General features: G+C 42.1%; 2 protein-coding genes across 3 annotated transcripts in view; one reads left to right on the top strand and one right to left on the bottom strand.

Moving 5' to 3' along the window:
* The first annotated feature begins 10378 nt into the window (after positions 1–10378).
* On the top strand, positions 10379–11291 carry SCAND1 (SCAN domain containing 1). Its single transcript, XM_070421521.1, has one exon. It carries the CDS (start codon positions 10582–10584, stop codon positions 11089–11091), a length of 510 nt encoding a protein of 169 aa, XP_070277622.1. The 5' UTR covers positions 10379–10581; the 3' UTR covers positions 11092–11291.
* A 1564-nt stretch (positions 11292–12855) lies between these two features.
* Positions 12856–16026, bottom strand: part of PHF20 (PHD finger protein 20) — a 127460-nt gene continuing 124289 nt past the window's right edge. For both annotated transcript variants that reach the window (XM_070420224.1, XM_070420225.1), the window contains one exon: positions 12856–15397. In XM_070420224.1, the coding sequence (XP_070276325.1) occupies positions 15255–15397 (143 nt within the window). In that variant the 3' untranslated portion in view covers positions 12856–15254. The remainder of the gene's footprint in view (positions 15398–16026) is intronic.

The following is a 16026-nucleotide window of genomic DNA, read 5'->3' as shown; positions in this document are numbered from 1 at the left end:
CAGGGGTGAAAAGAGATAGAACTAGCTTCCCCCCACCCCTCCTTACTTGGAGAGAAAATGCAAAAGACTCAAAGACAGAGGAAGAGAAGGTTTCAGGGAGAAAGAAAGAAAAGAAAGAAAGAGAGAGAGAGAGAGAGAGAGAGAGAGAGAGAGAGAAGAGAAGAGAAGAGAAGAGAAGAGAAGAGAAGAGAAGAGAAGAGAAGAGAAGAGAAGAGAAGAGAAGAGAAGAGAAGAGAAGAGAAAGGAAAGGAAAGAAAGAAGAAAGGAAAGGAAAGGAAAGGAAAGGAAAGGAAAGGAAAGGAAAGGAAAGGAAAGGAAAGGAAAGGAAAGGAAAGGAAAGGAAAGGAAAGGAAAGGAAAGGAAAAGAAAGGAAAGGAAAAGAAAGGAAAAGAAAAGAGAGAAAGAGAGAAAGAGAGAAAGAGAGAAAGAGAGAAAGAGAGAAAGAGAGAAAGAAAGAAAGAAAGAAAGAAAGAAAGAAAGAAAGAAAGAAAGAAAGAAAGAAAGAAAGAACGAAAGAACAGTATGGAGTTTTTGTCTTCCCTACCACTAACCTGGTCTTGAAGAAAATCCTCTACAAAAGTTTAGGGGATTTCTGAGAGAAACTACTGGGCATGGAGAAAGCAAGAGAGGTGGCAGAATGTGGCTATGGACAGAAGGGTGGTCCCATCAGTTCTCTGAGTTGCCTGAGGATCCAAGTGACATGGATAGGACCCAGACTAGTGAGGGGCATCAGAGGATGCCAATAAGTAAGACCTTTAACTTGATAAGACCCCAAAAGTAGACACTCCCAACCTCACCTCCTGCCAGCTGTGGTTGTATAATTTCCCTAGAAATTGGATCAGTGTTAGGGAGGAAGAAGCAGGAAGTTTACAGCGCTCTGAATCAATAAGCCTGAAATTACATTCCCTCAAAATTACTGAATTGGTTCTCCATTTACCTAAAGACATCTAAATCAAGTCGTCTGCTAGGAGGCAGGCTGAGGACTCATTCAGATATTAAAGTCAGTGTTAGAAATTAATAAAGTGCTATTTCTGTCCCAGTTCCTAATCTTGTAACTGAACTGTTACAAAGTAGACTCTCAGAAAGAGCACTGGTCCTATTCCTATGTGATCTTGGGTAAAACCACATGGACCCTCACTTTCCTCCTTATAAAACGGAGTTAGAGTTAATTCCAGAAATAATTTCTTTTTAAGATAACATTATTGTTTTACTAATTATGAAAGTTATGTAACAAACATCTGTAGAGTTCCAACTATGTATAAAGGAGAAAAAGATGAATAAAACACGATCTCTGCTCACCTGAAGTTCACAATATGATGGGGAAGAAAAATGCTACCACCTCCATAAGACAAAGTATTGCTATAATAAAGTTATAAACATATATGAAGAAAGGGCAGGGACTGTTCAGGGATCATGAGATATGGCCAGATGTGAGATGCCCAAGAGGTTGGGCTGGCAGAGGCCAAAAACAAGCCATCCATGGGCCAAACAGAGCGTGAGACTGCTTCATTTGACCTGCATGATGTTTTGGTTATAATATTATTAAAACTGTACTTGCCGAAACCGGTTTGGCTCAGTGGATAGAGCGTCGGCCTGCGGACTGAAAGGTCCCAGGTTCGATTCCGGTCAAGGGCATGTACCTGGGTTGCGGGCACATCCCCAGTAGGAGATGTGCAGGAGGCAGCTGATCGATGTTTCTCTCCCATCGATGTTTCTAACTCTCTATCTCTCTCCCTTCCTCTCTGTAAAAAAAAAAATCAATAAAATATATTAAAAAAAAAACAACTGTACTTGCAGGGCCCTGACCAGATAGTTAAGTTGGTTAGAGCATCATCCTGATACGCCAAGGTTGTGGGTTCAATCCCTGGTCAGGGCACATATAAGGATCAACCAATGAACGCATAAATAAGTGGAACAACAAATCAATGTTTCTCTCTCCCTCTCTCTCTCTAAAAATCAATCAATCAAATTTTTTAAAAACTTTAACTTGCTTACCTTTAATTGGGGAATGGGCTCTCTTCATTTAAAGGGGAGGTATAGTAAAAAATAAATAGGAGGGAAAACAAAGATGGCAGCATAGGTAAACAGCGGAAATTGCTGCCTGGCACAACCACTTCAAAAATACAACTAAAAGACAAAACGGACATCATCCAGAACCACAGGAAGGCTGGCTGAGTGGAAATTCTACAACTAGAAGGAAAGAGAAAAGCACACTGAGACTCAGAGGAGGTGCAGAAGTAAAGTGCAGAGGTACGGAGGCGCACGTGGAAAGGGCTGGCAACTGAGGACACGGTTGTCTTTTTCAATCGGGAGGGAGTCTCAAGCTCCTGACTGCTCTGAACTCCAGTTCTGGGCGAGTCTCTGGGGACCCAGACTCATAGGGGAGAAACAGAACTGTCTGGCAACAGGCAGAACTCGAGGGCGGCTTTCTCTCAGAGGTGCTTGCAGCGATTACCAGGACACTGAGAAGCGTGGCCTCTTAGGGTAGGACTGAGGAGCAGCCATAGCTGCTTGCTCCACCCTGTTGATCCCCTGAGACCCTGCCCCACCCAAGCTGTGTGCAGAGGCTTTTGCATATGAAAGGCCTGGCCCTTTGCAATCTGAAAATTACCTAACAAACTGCAGCTGGCTCAGAGAGACCCAGAACTTCCAAAAGAAGGCCCAAGGCCCCACAGCAGCTTGCATTGCTTCACAGCTGGGCCTTATCTGGGCACCTCCAAACCCCAAACAAAGAAGAGGAATGTGCAGATCTCTCCATAGCTCCTGCTGGGTAGCCTCAGGCAGAGGCTAAATTAGCACCTCCTTAGAGATCCAAGAGCCAGTGTACCCGGTGGTCAGAGTGGGACCAATCAGATTACAACTCCTCAGATCCATAAGGGACACACTCAGGGGGCAGACTCAGTGAGCACCAAAGCCCCACTGAAGCAAGTCTTGCCCCAGAAGGGTGTCTCTAGCACAGAAGTTCTCCCACTGATTCTCACAGCTGATTCTCACAGCCAATTGGCCTGGAGGTCAATTCCTCCCAGTGATACCTACAACAAGCAAGGCTTAACTACAATAAGACTGTGCACTAAGCCCACAAAGGGGTGCACCAAGAGTGTCCACTTCAGGTAATTGAGGAGGCTGAGCCACTGGACCCTATAGGACACCTAGCACACAAAGCCACTCTATCAACACAGGGAAGCATAAAAAATGCCGAGACAAAGAAACAGGTCACAAATGACAGAAATGGAGGAAAGCAAACTACTGGATATAGAGTTCAAAACCACACTTATAAGGTTTTTCAAGAATTTTCTAGAAACCGCCGATAAATTTAGTGAGACCCTCAAGAAATCTAGTGAGACCCTCGAGGTTATGAAAAATGACCAACTAGAAATTAAGCATACACTGACTGAAATAAAGGATATTATACAGAGTTCCAACAGCAGACTAGAGGATCGCAAGAATCAAGTCAAAGATTTGAAATACAAAGAAGCAAAAAACACCCAACCAGAAAAACAAAAAGAAAAAAGAATCCAAAAATATGAAGATAGTGTAAGGAGCCTCTGGGACAACTTCAAGCATACCAACATCCGAATTATGGGGGTGCCAGAAGAAGAGAGAGAGCAAGATATTGAAAACCTATTTGAAGAAATAATGACAGAAAACTTCCCCCACCTGGTGAAAGAAATAGACTTACAAGTCCAGGAAGCGCAGAGAACCCCAAACAAAAGGAATCCCAAGAGGACCACACCAAGACACATCATCATTAAAATGCCAAGAGCAAAAGACAAAGAGAGAATCTTAAAAGCAGCAAGAGAAAAACAGTCAGTTACCTACAAGGGAGTACCCATACGACTGTCAGCTGATTTCTCAACAGAAACTATGTAGGCCAGAGGGAGTGGCAAGAAATATTCAAAGTGCTGAATACCAAGAACCTACAACCAAGATTACTTTATCCAGCAAAGCTATCATTCAGAATTGAAGGTCAGATAAAGAGCTTCACAGATAAGAAAAAGCTAAAGGAGTTCATCACCACCAAACCAGCATTATATGAAATGCTGAAAGGTATCCTTTAAGAAGAGGAAGAAGAAGAAAAAGGTAAAGATACAAATTATGAACAACAAATACACATCTATCAACAAGTGAATCTAAAAATCAAGTGAATAAATAATCTGATGAACAGAATAAACTGGTGATTATAATAGAATCAGGGGCATAGAAAGGGAGTGGACTGACTATTCTCGAGGGGGGGAGAAAGGGGTGTGGGGGTGTGGGAAGAGACTGGACAAAAATCGTACACCTATGGATGAAGACAGTTGGGGGGGGTTAAGGGCTCAGGGTGGGGTGGGAACTGGGTGGAGGGGAGCTATGGGGTGGGGGAGAAAGAGGAACAACTGTAATAATCTGAACAATAAAGATTTAATTACAAAAAAAAGAACAACCTGGAAATCCCGATTGCATGTGAAATCTCCCAATTTTTACATGGCAGTAACTAAAAATACATTAAAGGTCCATTGTGATGACCTCCACAGTTTTCAGGCTCTGGAAACTGTTCCGTGAAGATCTGCTTCTACCCATCCAAGAGATGGGGGGAGGGGTAACTGGTATGTTGATGGTTATTAAACAGGCCCATTCATTCTGCACAGAGATCAAAGAGACTGCAAGGGTCATTCATATAAAACCTATCATTTAGGACCCCTGTCTCTCTCTGGGCTTTAATTTCCCTACTCATAAAATGGGGATACAAAATAGTATATTTGTAAGTCAACTGTCAAACAGAATACATCACTTACTAAAGGGCTGTCAGAGCTACATGCTTTTACCTGCATCACCTCATTGAATTCTCATAACTTCTATGAGGTAAATTTTATTACACCACATTTTACAGATAAGAAAACTGTAGCTTAGAGATAGCAAAAAATTTACCTAATGAAGACAACAGCAAACATTTTTAAAGTCCTTTCTTTCCAAGGGCTTTACTGGTTTAATCCTCTCAACAAGGCAAATAAACCCTGCCATGGGGATTCCACCAGGGCAGCCTACCCTACCACAGTGCTATTCAATAAAAATATAATATTAGCCATCTATGCAATTTAAAACTTTCTAGTAGCCACATTTAAAAAGTAAAATGAGCCCTACCTGGTTTAGTTTAGTGGATAGAGCATCAGCTTTCAGACTTAGGAGTCCCAGGGTCAATTCCAGGTCTGAGCACATGCCCAGGTTGCAGGCTCAATCCTCAGTTAGGGGCATGCAGGAGACTCCTGATCGATGATTCTCTCTCATCATTAATGTTTCTCTCTCCTCCTCTCCCTTCCTCTCTGAAATCAATAAAAATATATTGTAAAAAAAGTAAAATGACAGTGCAATTAATTTTACTTTTACTTAATCCAATATATGCAAAATATTATTCCAACATGTAATCAATATAAAAAATGATTGAGATATCTTGCATTTTTTTCGTACTAAGTACCATTTATTTGTTTGTTTGTTTGTTTATTTATTTACTTATTTATTTTTAACTAGAGGCCCAATGCACAAAATTCGTGCAAGGGACTCTGCCTCGCAGCCCTGGCTTTGTCCAGAAGGTCGTTTGGCTGTCCGGTCTAATTAGCATATTACACTTTTATTATTATAGATCTTTATTGTTGAAAGAATTACATATATCCCCTTTTCCCCCCATTGACCTCCCCCAGCTTGACCTGCCAGGCCTTCACCACCCTATTGTCTGTGTTCCTGGTAATACATACATGCATATAAGTTCATTGATATCTTCCCACCTGCTCACCCTCCCCTGCCTTCCCTCTGAGGTTTGACGGTCTGATCGATGCTTCTCTCTGGATCTATTTTTGTTCATCAGTTTATGTTGTTCATTAGATTCCACATATGAGTGAGATCATGTGATACTTATCTTTCTCTGATTGGCTTATTTCTTTTAGCATAATGCTCTCCAGGTCCATCCATGCTGTTGCAAATGGTAAGAGTTCTTTCCTTTTTACAGCTGCATAGTATTCCATTGTATAGATGTGCCAACGTTTTTTAATCCACTCATCTGCTGATGGGCACTTAGGCTGTTTCCAAATCTTAGCTATTGTAAATTGTGCTGCTATGAACATAGGGGTGCATATGTTCTTTCTGATTGGTGTTTCTCATTTCTTAGGATATATTCCTAGAAGTGGATCACTGGGTCAAATGGGAGTTCCATTTTTAGTTTTTTCAGGAAACTCCATACTGCTTTTTCACAGTGGCTGCACCATCCTTGCATTCCCACCAGAAGTGTGCTAGGGTTGCCTTTTCTCCACATCCTCACTAACACTTGTTGTTTGTTGATTTGTTGATGATAGCCATTCTGACAGGTGTGATGTGGTATCTCATTGTTGTTTTGATTTGCATCTCTCAGATGATTAGTGACTTTGAGCATTTTTTCATAAGCCTCTTGGCCTTTTGTATGTCCACTTTCAAGAAGGGTCTATTTAGATCCTTTGCCCATTTTTTAATTGGGTTGTTTGTCTTTCTTTTGTTAAGTTTTATGAGTTCCCTATAAATTTTGGAGATTAACCCCTTATTGGATGTATCATTGGCAAATAAGTTCTCCCAAGCATTGTGCTCTCTTGTTATCTTGTTGATGGCTTCTTTTGCTGTGCAGAAGCTTTTTATTTTGATGTAGTCCCAGTTGTTTATTTTCTCCTTAGTTCCCATTGTCCTAGATGTATCGTAAACACATTGCTACAGAGATGTCTGAGATTTTGCTGCCTGTGGTTTCTTCTAAGACTTTTATGGTTTCATGTCTTATATTTAAGTCTTTTACCCATTTTGATTGATTTTATCTTTGTGTATGGTGTAAGTTGGTGGACTACTTTCATTTTTTGATGTATCTGTCCAATTTTCCCAACACCATTCATTGAAGAGACTATCCTAACTCCATTGTATGCTCTTGCCTCCTTTGTCAAATATTAATTGAGCATAATGGCTTGGGTCAATTTCTGGGGTCTCTGTTCTGATACATTGGTTTGTATGCCTATTCTTGTACCAGTATCATGCTGTGTTGAGTACAGTGGCTTTGTAGTATAACTTGATATCTGGTATTGTGATTCCTCCAACCTTGTTCTTCTTTCTCAAGATTGCTGTGGCTATTCAGGGTCTTTTTTTTTATTCCATATAAATTTTTGGATAGTTTGTTCTAAGTCTGTGAAATATACCATTGGTGTTTTAATGGGGTTGTCACTGAATCTATAGATTGCTTTGGGTAGTATGGACATTTCAATGATGTTGATTCTACCAACCCATAAACACGGTATTTTCTTTCACTTCTTTATATCTTCCTCTATCTCTTTTTCAAAGTCCCGTAGTTTTCCAAGTACAGGTCTTTTACCTCCTTGGTTAGGTTTATTCCTAAGTATCTTAATTTTTTGTTGTTGTTTTTTTAGTTTCTCTTTCTGAGAATTCATTACTGGTATATAAAAATGCCATCGGCCCAGCCAGCATGGCTCAATAATTGAACATGGACCTAAAAATCAGGTCATGGTTTGATTCCCAGTCAGGGCACATGCCCCAGTTGTGGGCTCGATCCCCAGTGTAGAGTGTGCAGGAAGCAGCCTATCAGTGATTCTCTCTCATTATTGATGTTTCTATCTCTTTCTCCCTCTCTCTTCCTCTCTAAAATCAATAAAAAATATATTCCTAAATAAATAAATAAATAAATAAATTCAGGCCTTACCTTTAAAAAAAATGCCATCAATTTCTGGATGTTAATTTTGCATCCTACTACGTTAACGAATTCATTTAGTAAATCTAGGAGCTTTTAGATGGAGTCTTTAGGGTTTTCTATGTACAATATCGTATTGTCTTCCAATAATGACAGTTTTCTTCCTCCTTTCCAATTTGGATGCCTTTTATTTCTTCTTCTTGTCTGATAGCTATGGCTGGCACTTCCAGTACTATGTTGAACAGGAGTGGTGAAAGTGGGCATCCCTGTCTTGTTACTGTTCTTAGGGGAAATGGCTTTAGTTTTTGCCCATTGAGTATGATGTTGGCTGTAGGTTTGTCATATAATGCTTTTATTATGTTGAGGTATGACCCCTCTATTCCCACTTTGCTGAGAATTTTATCAAGAAAAGGATGCTGGGTTTTGTCAAATGCTTTTTCTGCATCAATTGATATGATCATGTGACTTTTTGTCTTGCAACCTGTTAATGTGCTGTATCACATTTATTGATTTGCAGATATTGTACCAGCCTTGCATCCCGGAATAAATCCCATTTGGTCATGGTGTATGATCTTTTTACTGTAGTGCTGAATCTGGTTTGCTAAAAATTTGTTGAGGATTTTAGCATCTATGTTCATCAGAGATATTGCCCTGTAATTCTCTTTCTTTGTAGGCTCTTTATCTAGTTTTGAGATTAGGGTAATGCTGGCCTCATAGAAAGAGCTTGAAAGTGTTCCTTCCTCTTGAATTTTTTTTGGAAATAGTTTGAGGAGGATGGGTGTTAGTTCTTCTTTGAATGTTTGGTAAAACTCCCCTAGGAAGACTTCTGGACCAGGGCTTTTGCTTTTTTTTTTGTTACTGTTTCAATTTCATCAGTAGTTATCAGCCTATTTAGGTTTTCTGAGTCTTCTTTATTGAGTTTTGGAAAATTGTATTTTTCTAGGAATATATCCATTTCATCCAGGTTGTTCAGTTTGTTGGAATAGAGTTGTTCATAGTTGTTTTGTTTTTTTAATGATCCTTTGTATTTCTGTGGAGTCAATTGTTATTTCACCTCTTTAGTTTATGATTTTGTTTATTTGGGTCCTCTCTGTTTCTTGGTAATCTGGCTAGAGGTTCATCAATTTTGTTTATCCTGTCAAAGAACCAGCTCTTGGTTTTATTGATCTTTTATAGTTTTTTAGGTCTATATGTCATTTATTTCTGCTCTGATCTCTATCCTTCCTTCTACTTACTCTGGGCTTTTCTTGTTGCTTTTTCTAATTCTTTAAGTTGTAGGGTTAGATAACTTATTACCAGTTTTTCTTGTTGTTTTTGTTTTTGTGTGTGTGTTTTTCAGGTAGGCCTATAGTTCTATGAACTTCCCTCTCAGGATTGCTTTCACTGTCCCATAGATTTTTGGATTGTTGTGTTTTCACTGTCATTTGTTTCCAGGATGTTTTTTATTTCTTCTTTGATCGCTTTGGTAACCCATTCATTGTTTAATAGCATGCTATTTAGCCTCCATGTGTTTGACTGCTTTTGAGCATTTTAATTGTAGCTGATTTCTAATTTCATACCATTAAGGACTCAGAAGAATGCTTGGTATGTTTTCATCTCTTGTGTATTCTATTTATTTAGATATATTTTTATTGACTTCAGAGAAGAAGGTAGGAGAGAGAGAAATATCAATGATGAGAATCATTGATCAACTGCCTCCTGAACGCCCCCTACTGGGGATAGAGCCTGCAACCTGGGCATGTGCCCTTGACCAGAATGAACCAGAAACCTTTCAGTCTGAAGGCCCACTCTCTATCCAGTGAACCAAACAAGCAGGGCCCTCCTGTATTTTAGATTACAGAACATCTCAATTCCAACTAGCCACCTTTCAAGGGCTCAGTAAGCACATGTGGCTAGTGACCACCATATGGAGCAATGCATTTAGTGCAGTGATGGCGAACCTATGACACGCCTGTCAGAGGTGACACGCGAACTCATTTTTTTTGGTTGATTTTTCTTTGTTAAATGGCATTTATATAAAATAAATATCAACAATATGTCTTTGTTTTACTATGGTTGCAAATATCAAAAAATTTCTATATGTGACACGGCACCAGAGTTAAGTTAGGGTTTTTCAAAATGCTGACACGCCGAGCTCAAAAGGTTCGCCATCACTGATTTAGTGTATTTACTAATCCTAAAGTTAAAAGCCCAACTCAGAATCACCTGTCCCTTGGTTTCAGAGGACACGCAAGAAATAATAACGGCAAAGTTCTTGAGTATTTACTTTGTGACATAGGAAGGCAGGATGCCCTCCACTTTTGACAGAGCAAGAGAACTTTCCCTCAGTGCTCGACCGTCCCCACCCCCCCCCCACCCCCCACCCCACGTCCCGCTCCGGCGTCCTAATCAGGGTCTAGTAGACTCTACTGAGTAGACGCGCACAGGAGCTGGTGCCGGTCACCTGCAAGCTGAAGAGATTACAGCGGAAGAGAACCCCGCTGGTCCTCCTCCTCCTCCGGCTCCTCCCAGTCCACCGACTCTGACTCCTGGAACTGGTGCTTAGAGGCGCCACCATTCCAAGGAAGGGCCACCGCAGCTTAAATTCGCCCGCGACAGGTCTCCTGACGCGACTCGCGAACGCAAGGGGGCGCCGCTGTCTGTCGCCGGGACTCGGCTTCCGGGCGCTCGCGCGCCGAGCTCATCATAGAGACGCCAGCGGAGACTTCCGCTTCCGTCCGCCCAGGGGCGTCGCCGCGGTCGGTGAGTTGGCGCTCTTCCTTCTCCCGGAGCCCGTCTCCCTCCGGTTGCGCAGACTCTCCCCTTCAGCGGAAAACGTATTCCTCTCGCCCACCCGGCGCAAACGCAGTGCTGGACCCGCAGCCGTAGGACAAAGAGTGACGTCCAGATCCGGAGTCATGGAGGCGACCCATCAGGGCTTGGCGGCCACTGGGAGCTCCGCGCCGCCGCAGGAGAAAGAGGAAGGAGCCGGCCCAAGCTCAGGCCCGGAGCGTAACTCTGCGGGCTCCTCGTCGATTCCTGAGGTTCCACCGCCCGAACCCTCCAACGCCAACGCTGTTCCCGAAGCGATCCCTCCGTCCGTGGCTGCCTCCGCGGGGCCCGCACCCCTGGGGCCCGCGCCGCTTGCTGAAGCCGTTCCGCGCTCCCCACAAGGCCCTGGCGGCTCCCGGCCCGGTCCGGAGACGTTCCGCCAGCGTTTCCGACAGTTCCGCTACCGAGACGCAGCGGGCCCGCGAGAGGCGTTTCGGCAGCTGCGGGAGCTCTCTCGCCAGTGGCTGCGACCCGACATCCGCACGAAGGAGCAGATCGTGGAGATGCTGGTGCAAGAGCAGCTGCTCGCCATCCTGCCCGAGGCGGCGCGGGCCAGGCGGCTTCACCGCCGCACCGATGTTCGCATCACCGGCTGAGCGGCGGGCGGCCTGCTCCCGGCGCTCTCTGGACTGGAGCCTCGTTCCCCACTCCACGTTAATGAAAACGAGCTTTCGCAGCTCTTGTAGTTTGATGTAGCCCTTTTCCTTCTTTACTGGGTTTATTTTCCCGAGCGTATTTCAACCTGATTTCTGGTTAGTGGGAGCCCATGAGAATAAAGCCTTTGTTTCCTAATTCACTTGGCCTACGTTGGGTTTTGTTGGATCCTTACGTGTTGGCTAGGCCTAGGCATTTGCCACATCTGGGAAATTTTTCTCTTGCACGCTTCCCAGGACCCTACTTGGATGTCCTTTGTTTTGCTGGAGTCTGTAATTAGGGTTCCATATTCGCCCTCTCTCACTAGCTAGAATGTAAGCTTGTTTTCCTACCTGAGAAAATAGTGACACATCATGCCATATATATTTGTGACATCAGGCAGGCAAATAACTGGCTCTATTAAATGATTGTTTACCTGACTACCTCTAAACCAGCACTGCCACTAGTAGCCTGCCCTTTGGGCACAGATTCCCAAAAGGCCCAAACCATTGGGCTGTTTTAATAGGTTTCAGAGCAGTTCCTTAGAGAGATAGACTAGTTCTTGCTAGCTCTGGTTTATGCCTCCAGGTTCACCGTCTTTGCCAAATTTTAGGCTTCTAGAAGGATTTAAGCAGAACTGGTGTGAACTAATTGATTACATTGCTAGAGCTAGGCATTTTTTTTAAATGTATTGATTTTGTTGTTCCACTTATTTATGGATTCATTGGTTGATTCTTCTATGTGCCCGGACCAGGGAATCGAACATGCAACCTTGGCTTATCAGGCAGATGGCTCTAACCAACTGAGCTGCCCGGCCAGGAGAGCTACCCATTTAAATTTCTCTCCAACCACTTCCATTTATTTTTTAAATAAGCATAATTGTTTAGAAAGGTAGGAAGGAGCCCTGACCAGTGTCCAATTAGAGCATTTTGCTTGCAGAAGGCAATGTGTCTCACATCAATGTTTCTCCCTCCCCCTTTCACTCTGAAAAGCAATGGGAAAAAATCCTCAGGTGAGGATTAAGAAAAAAATAAAGGGAAGAAGGAATACGGAAATAGGGAAGCTCTACTATGAAATCTAAAACCTACTCTGTTCCTTGAGTCTTCAGCCCAACCAGGAAGGAGCTAATTGGGGTCCACAGGCAGTTTGGATTTGTCTCAAAAGTACCCTAAATGCATCGGGGTGCCATCTCATCAGGAAGACCAAACCTGTCTTCCCTGCACTGCTTTCAATAATCAAAATCTAATAAGCCTGCAGTTCACAACAAATAAGCTAAAATGGGCTAGAGCAGTGGTTCTCAACCTTGGCTGCACATTAGAATCACCTGAGAGTTTTTAAAATCCTGATTTCTGGGCCTCATCCTCTGGAAATTGTTTCTTTGTTACTAATGTTGTGGCCCCACCCCATAACAAAGAAACAGAATTTATGGAGGATGAGGCCCAGAAATCAGGATTTTAAAAAAGATTCCCAGGTGATTCTAATGTGCAGCCAAGGTTGAGAACCACTGGGGTAGAGGCTGGTGTGGGACATTTTACTTTTGAATATTACACACTTAATTCAAAAGTATTTTGCATACTTTCTTGGGATTTAGGGTCTTGAGCTTATATCCATCTGCCTCCTTGCAGAAAAATCTGTTTAGAATGTAAAAGCAGACTTTAAAAGATTATAGAAAGTTAAATAATGCATATTAGAATAGAGAATTTTATAACTCAATAACTTGACAAACATAGCAACAAAAACCTGTTTTATTTTTTCCAAATACAGATACAGAAGTTTGCATGTTTTGCAAATATTGCTTCAAAGCAACATTTCTATATACAGCGCCTTCTGTTCTAATAGCGCGTAAACATAATGTATCCACAGTGCAACGTTGGCTCATCAAGGATCCACCTTGCATATACTCTATCACTTGAAACAAAATGATTACTCAAACCAGAACTGTTTGTCAAGGCAATTTTTTAAAAGGTGGATAGTTTTACTCAAAAGAAAACTTAGGTAGTGTACATATTTCTAAATGGTAACAGTAATATTTGCAAATAACTGTTTCCAGTGCTCCAACTTGGGGTTTATTCAGATTGACCCAGGAATGAGGATGGAGCCCCTTAACATGGCTTTAAATTAGGGAAGCACACTGAGGTTACCAGAACTTGGAATCATCCCTGCTTCCCTACAGACAAAAGTCACAATGAATGAAATGGGACTTTTTTTCTTTGCAGAACTTAAATGATAAGCCCAACGTAACGGACAAAATTAGGGTAGTTTAATTCCATCTTTGAAAAAGACATGAAATTGTCCTAAAGTTACAGCTCCCTCAAATGTGACACTCAAATTTATTTTAAGGGGGAAAATATCAGTAATCTAATAATACAAGTCGTCATACCTCACAGTTGTGGCTACAGAAAACCATCGTGTTTCTTCCCTTTTCAGACAAGCATCACACAGTTCTTATGAGGCTGTCTGAAAAATTATGCAAAACATAGATGCCATGCACACTCCTAGAGGGTTTCTTCCTATACCAGAAACGCCAACCTTAGCAACGGGAAACAGCCTCTTTGTAGAGGAATTGTGTCAGCTTTACTACAGATGTCATAGCTACATGTATTATTCCCTCTGATGGAAAAGCTACAGCAGGTCAACTTGTCCTAAATTCATTTTATATCACATGGTGAACAAATCGCTGGACAGCATTCCCTGAAATAGATCTTGGTACAGAGGTCTTCATGACCACAATGACCTGTGCCTAAAGCCTAACCATCCACAAATCGCTGGAGATACTGTCATTGCTATTGAGATATTGGCTACTTCACGTTTACATAGTAAATATTTGCAGCATATAACATTACAGATTCATAAACCCATAATTAACTTGTGAGTGTTAATGGACAACTGTGCTTTGCTTTTTTTTTTTAGTGATTAAGAAAACAAAACAGTGAAACAGGTCACTCCTCAAAACATGGAACGTTTTCTTTAACTTTGTCTAGTAAGGAAAAAACAACAATATAGCAATTACATGTAGAACCGTAACCTGTGAGAGTAACAAATATTATCTCAAAAGGTACAAATTGTATCTGGACCATAAGCAGCATAATCACCTTAATTTCACAAAATAATACAAACCGGAAATTTAAAGTGTTAAAGTATATTAAAACAATTTTGAAAATGCCACTATTAAACATATACCCTTCAGGGAAGGAGGAAAGTGGCACATGTAGAATCTAAAGTTTGTTTACAGCAATATAAAATAAGGTAATTCCCCAAACCACATTCTTTGTAACAAATCTTTACAGTGAAAGAGTTCAAAATTTGGGGAAACACTTTTTGGACATTAAATAGAACTGGGAAGCTGTCAATATTAAGAAGTGGGTAGAAAATGCTGTCCTTTGGGTCCCAGACCCTGCCTGTTTCAGTTTGGAATTCCTCCTAGCTTCTTCGAACAGTGAGATTCTAGTTCCTCCACTGGCTGTATGGGCTCTGCTATAAAAGACATAACCCAGCCAACTCTGGGATAAAAGCATACAAAACTTGTCCCCAGTACCATGAAGTCATGCACAAGATGTGATGAAAAAAGTGAAGAGTCCGACAGAGAAGGCAGGGCAGCCAAGGCCTCTGCTCCTTCCCAATATCCACAGAATGGTGAAGTCACGACATTCCCATGAAGCTGGAAAAATGAAAATGATACCTGCTGCCTATATCCATGCCAGGCAGAAACCACAAGGCTTGTCATGTGCCCCAACCTGACAGAAAAGTCAATTAAATAAGCTGCAAGTTGAATCTACAACAGTTTCCGACGAAACTTTTTTGGCTCTCATTCCATTTATCATCAGTGGCACGATTTCAAGTGAAGTTTGTGCAAAAAGACTCACTTTCCATTCAACGATGTGCACAGAAGGGAATCCCAAGAGTCTGTTTGCTACCTTCTTGGTAGGCTCTGAGATCAGAGTGCCCTGCCCTCCAGCAGCCCAAATGGCCTCTTTGTCCAATGTCCATCACACCCCGTCTGCCCAGATCCCTGAAGTCAGTCGGTGTCACATGCATTCGGCATGCTAGGTTTATTTATTTAAAAAATGCAAAGTTCCTCCTGCAGGCACCCCTGTATTGTGTCCCCATTAGTTCTGGGTGCCCAGTTTCATGTTGAACAGCAGAGCGAGATCTGCTGCACCTTGCCCAAGTCCGTCAGCAGCTGCTTAATGCAATGCTTGAGCTGTGGAAGCCTGGCCAGGGGTTGCGGGGGCTCCAGTTCCCCAGTATAGTCCAGCCAGCTCTCCAACACTGCAGGCAGAAGAGAGAGAGAGAATCCAATGAGTTCCCAACACTTGATGTGTAAGACTGTCAATTTCAGCACCAATTTCAACACCATATCCCATTTGACCACTCATGGGGGGCAGGAAGGGGAGGCCAGTTCAGGCATCAACATTAATTCACCAACCTCCCTACAAAATACTACCCCAGGACAAAACTCAAATGCTTTAGAGCAGTGCAGTCCAATAGAACTTTCTGCAACATGGAAATGGTCTATGTTGTCTGATACAGTAGCCACCAGCCATATGTACCTACTGAGCATTTAAAACATGGCTAGTGCAAATAAGAAACTGAATTTAAATTGTATTTCATTTTACCCTGGATTGGTAGCTCAGTTACTAGAGTATCGTCCTGATATGCCAAGGTTGCCAATTCGATCCCAGGTCAGGGCACAAACAAGAATCAACCAATGAATGCATAAATAAGTGGAATAACAAATTGATATTTCTCTTCTCTCTCCCCCCCACTTCCTCTCTTTCAAATCAATAAATTTTTTTAAAAATATTTTTTATTGCTTTCAGAGAGGGAAGGAGGGAGGGAGAGGGAGAGGGAGAGAGAGAAAAAGAGAGAGAGAGAGAGAGAGAGAGAGAGAAACATCA

Source organism: Myotis yumanensis, unplaced genomic scaffold (assembly GCF_028538775.1).
Source record: "Myotis yumanensis isolate MYYU_CA2020_CCGP unplaced genomic scaffold, mMyoYum1.0.hap1 SCAF_7, whole genome shotgun sequence".
Classification (NCBI taxonomy): domain Eukaryota; kingdom Metazoa; phylum Chordata; class Mammalia; order Chiroptera; family Vespertilionidae; genus Myotis; species Myotis yumanensis.
Note: the sequence above shows the minus strand (reverse complement) of the source record. Positions and strands in the feature narration are given on the sequence as shown.

Coding starts and splice junctions, on each gene's coding strand:
- SCAND1 (XM_070421521.1), top strand. CDS start 10,582: ATGGAGGCGACCCATCAGGGCTTGGCGGCCACTGGGAGCTCCGCGCCG.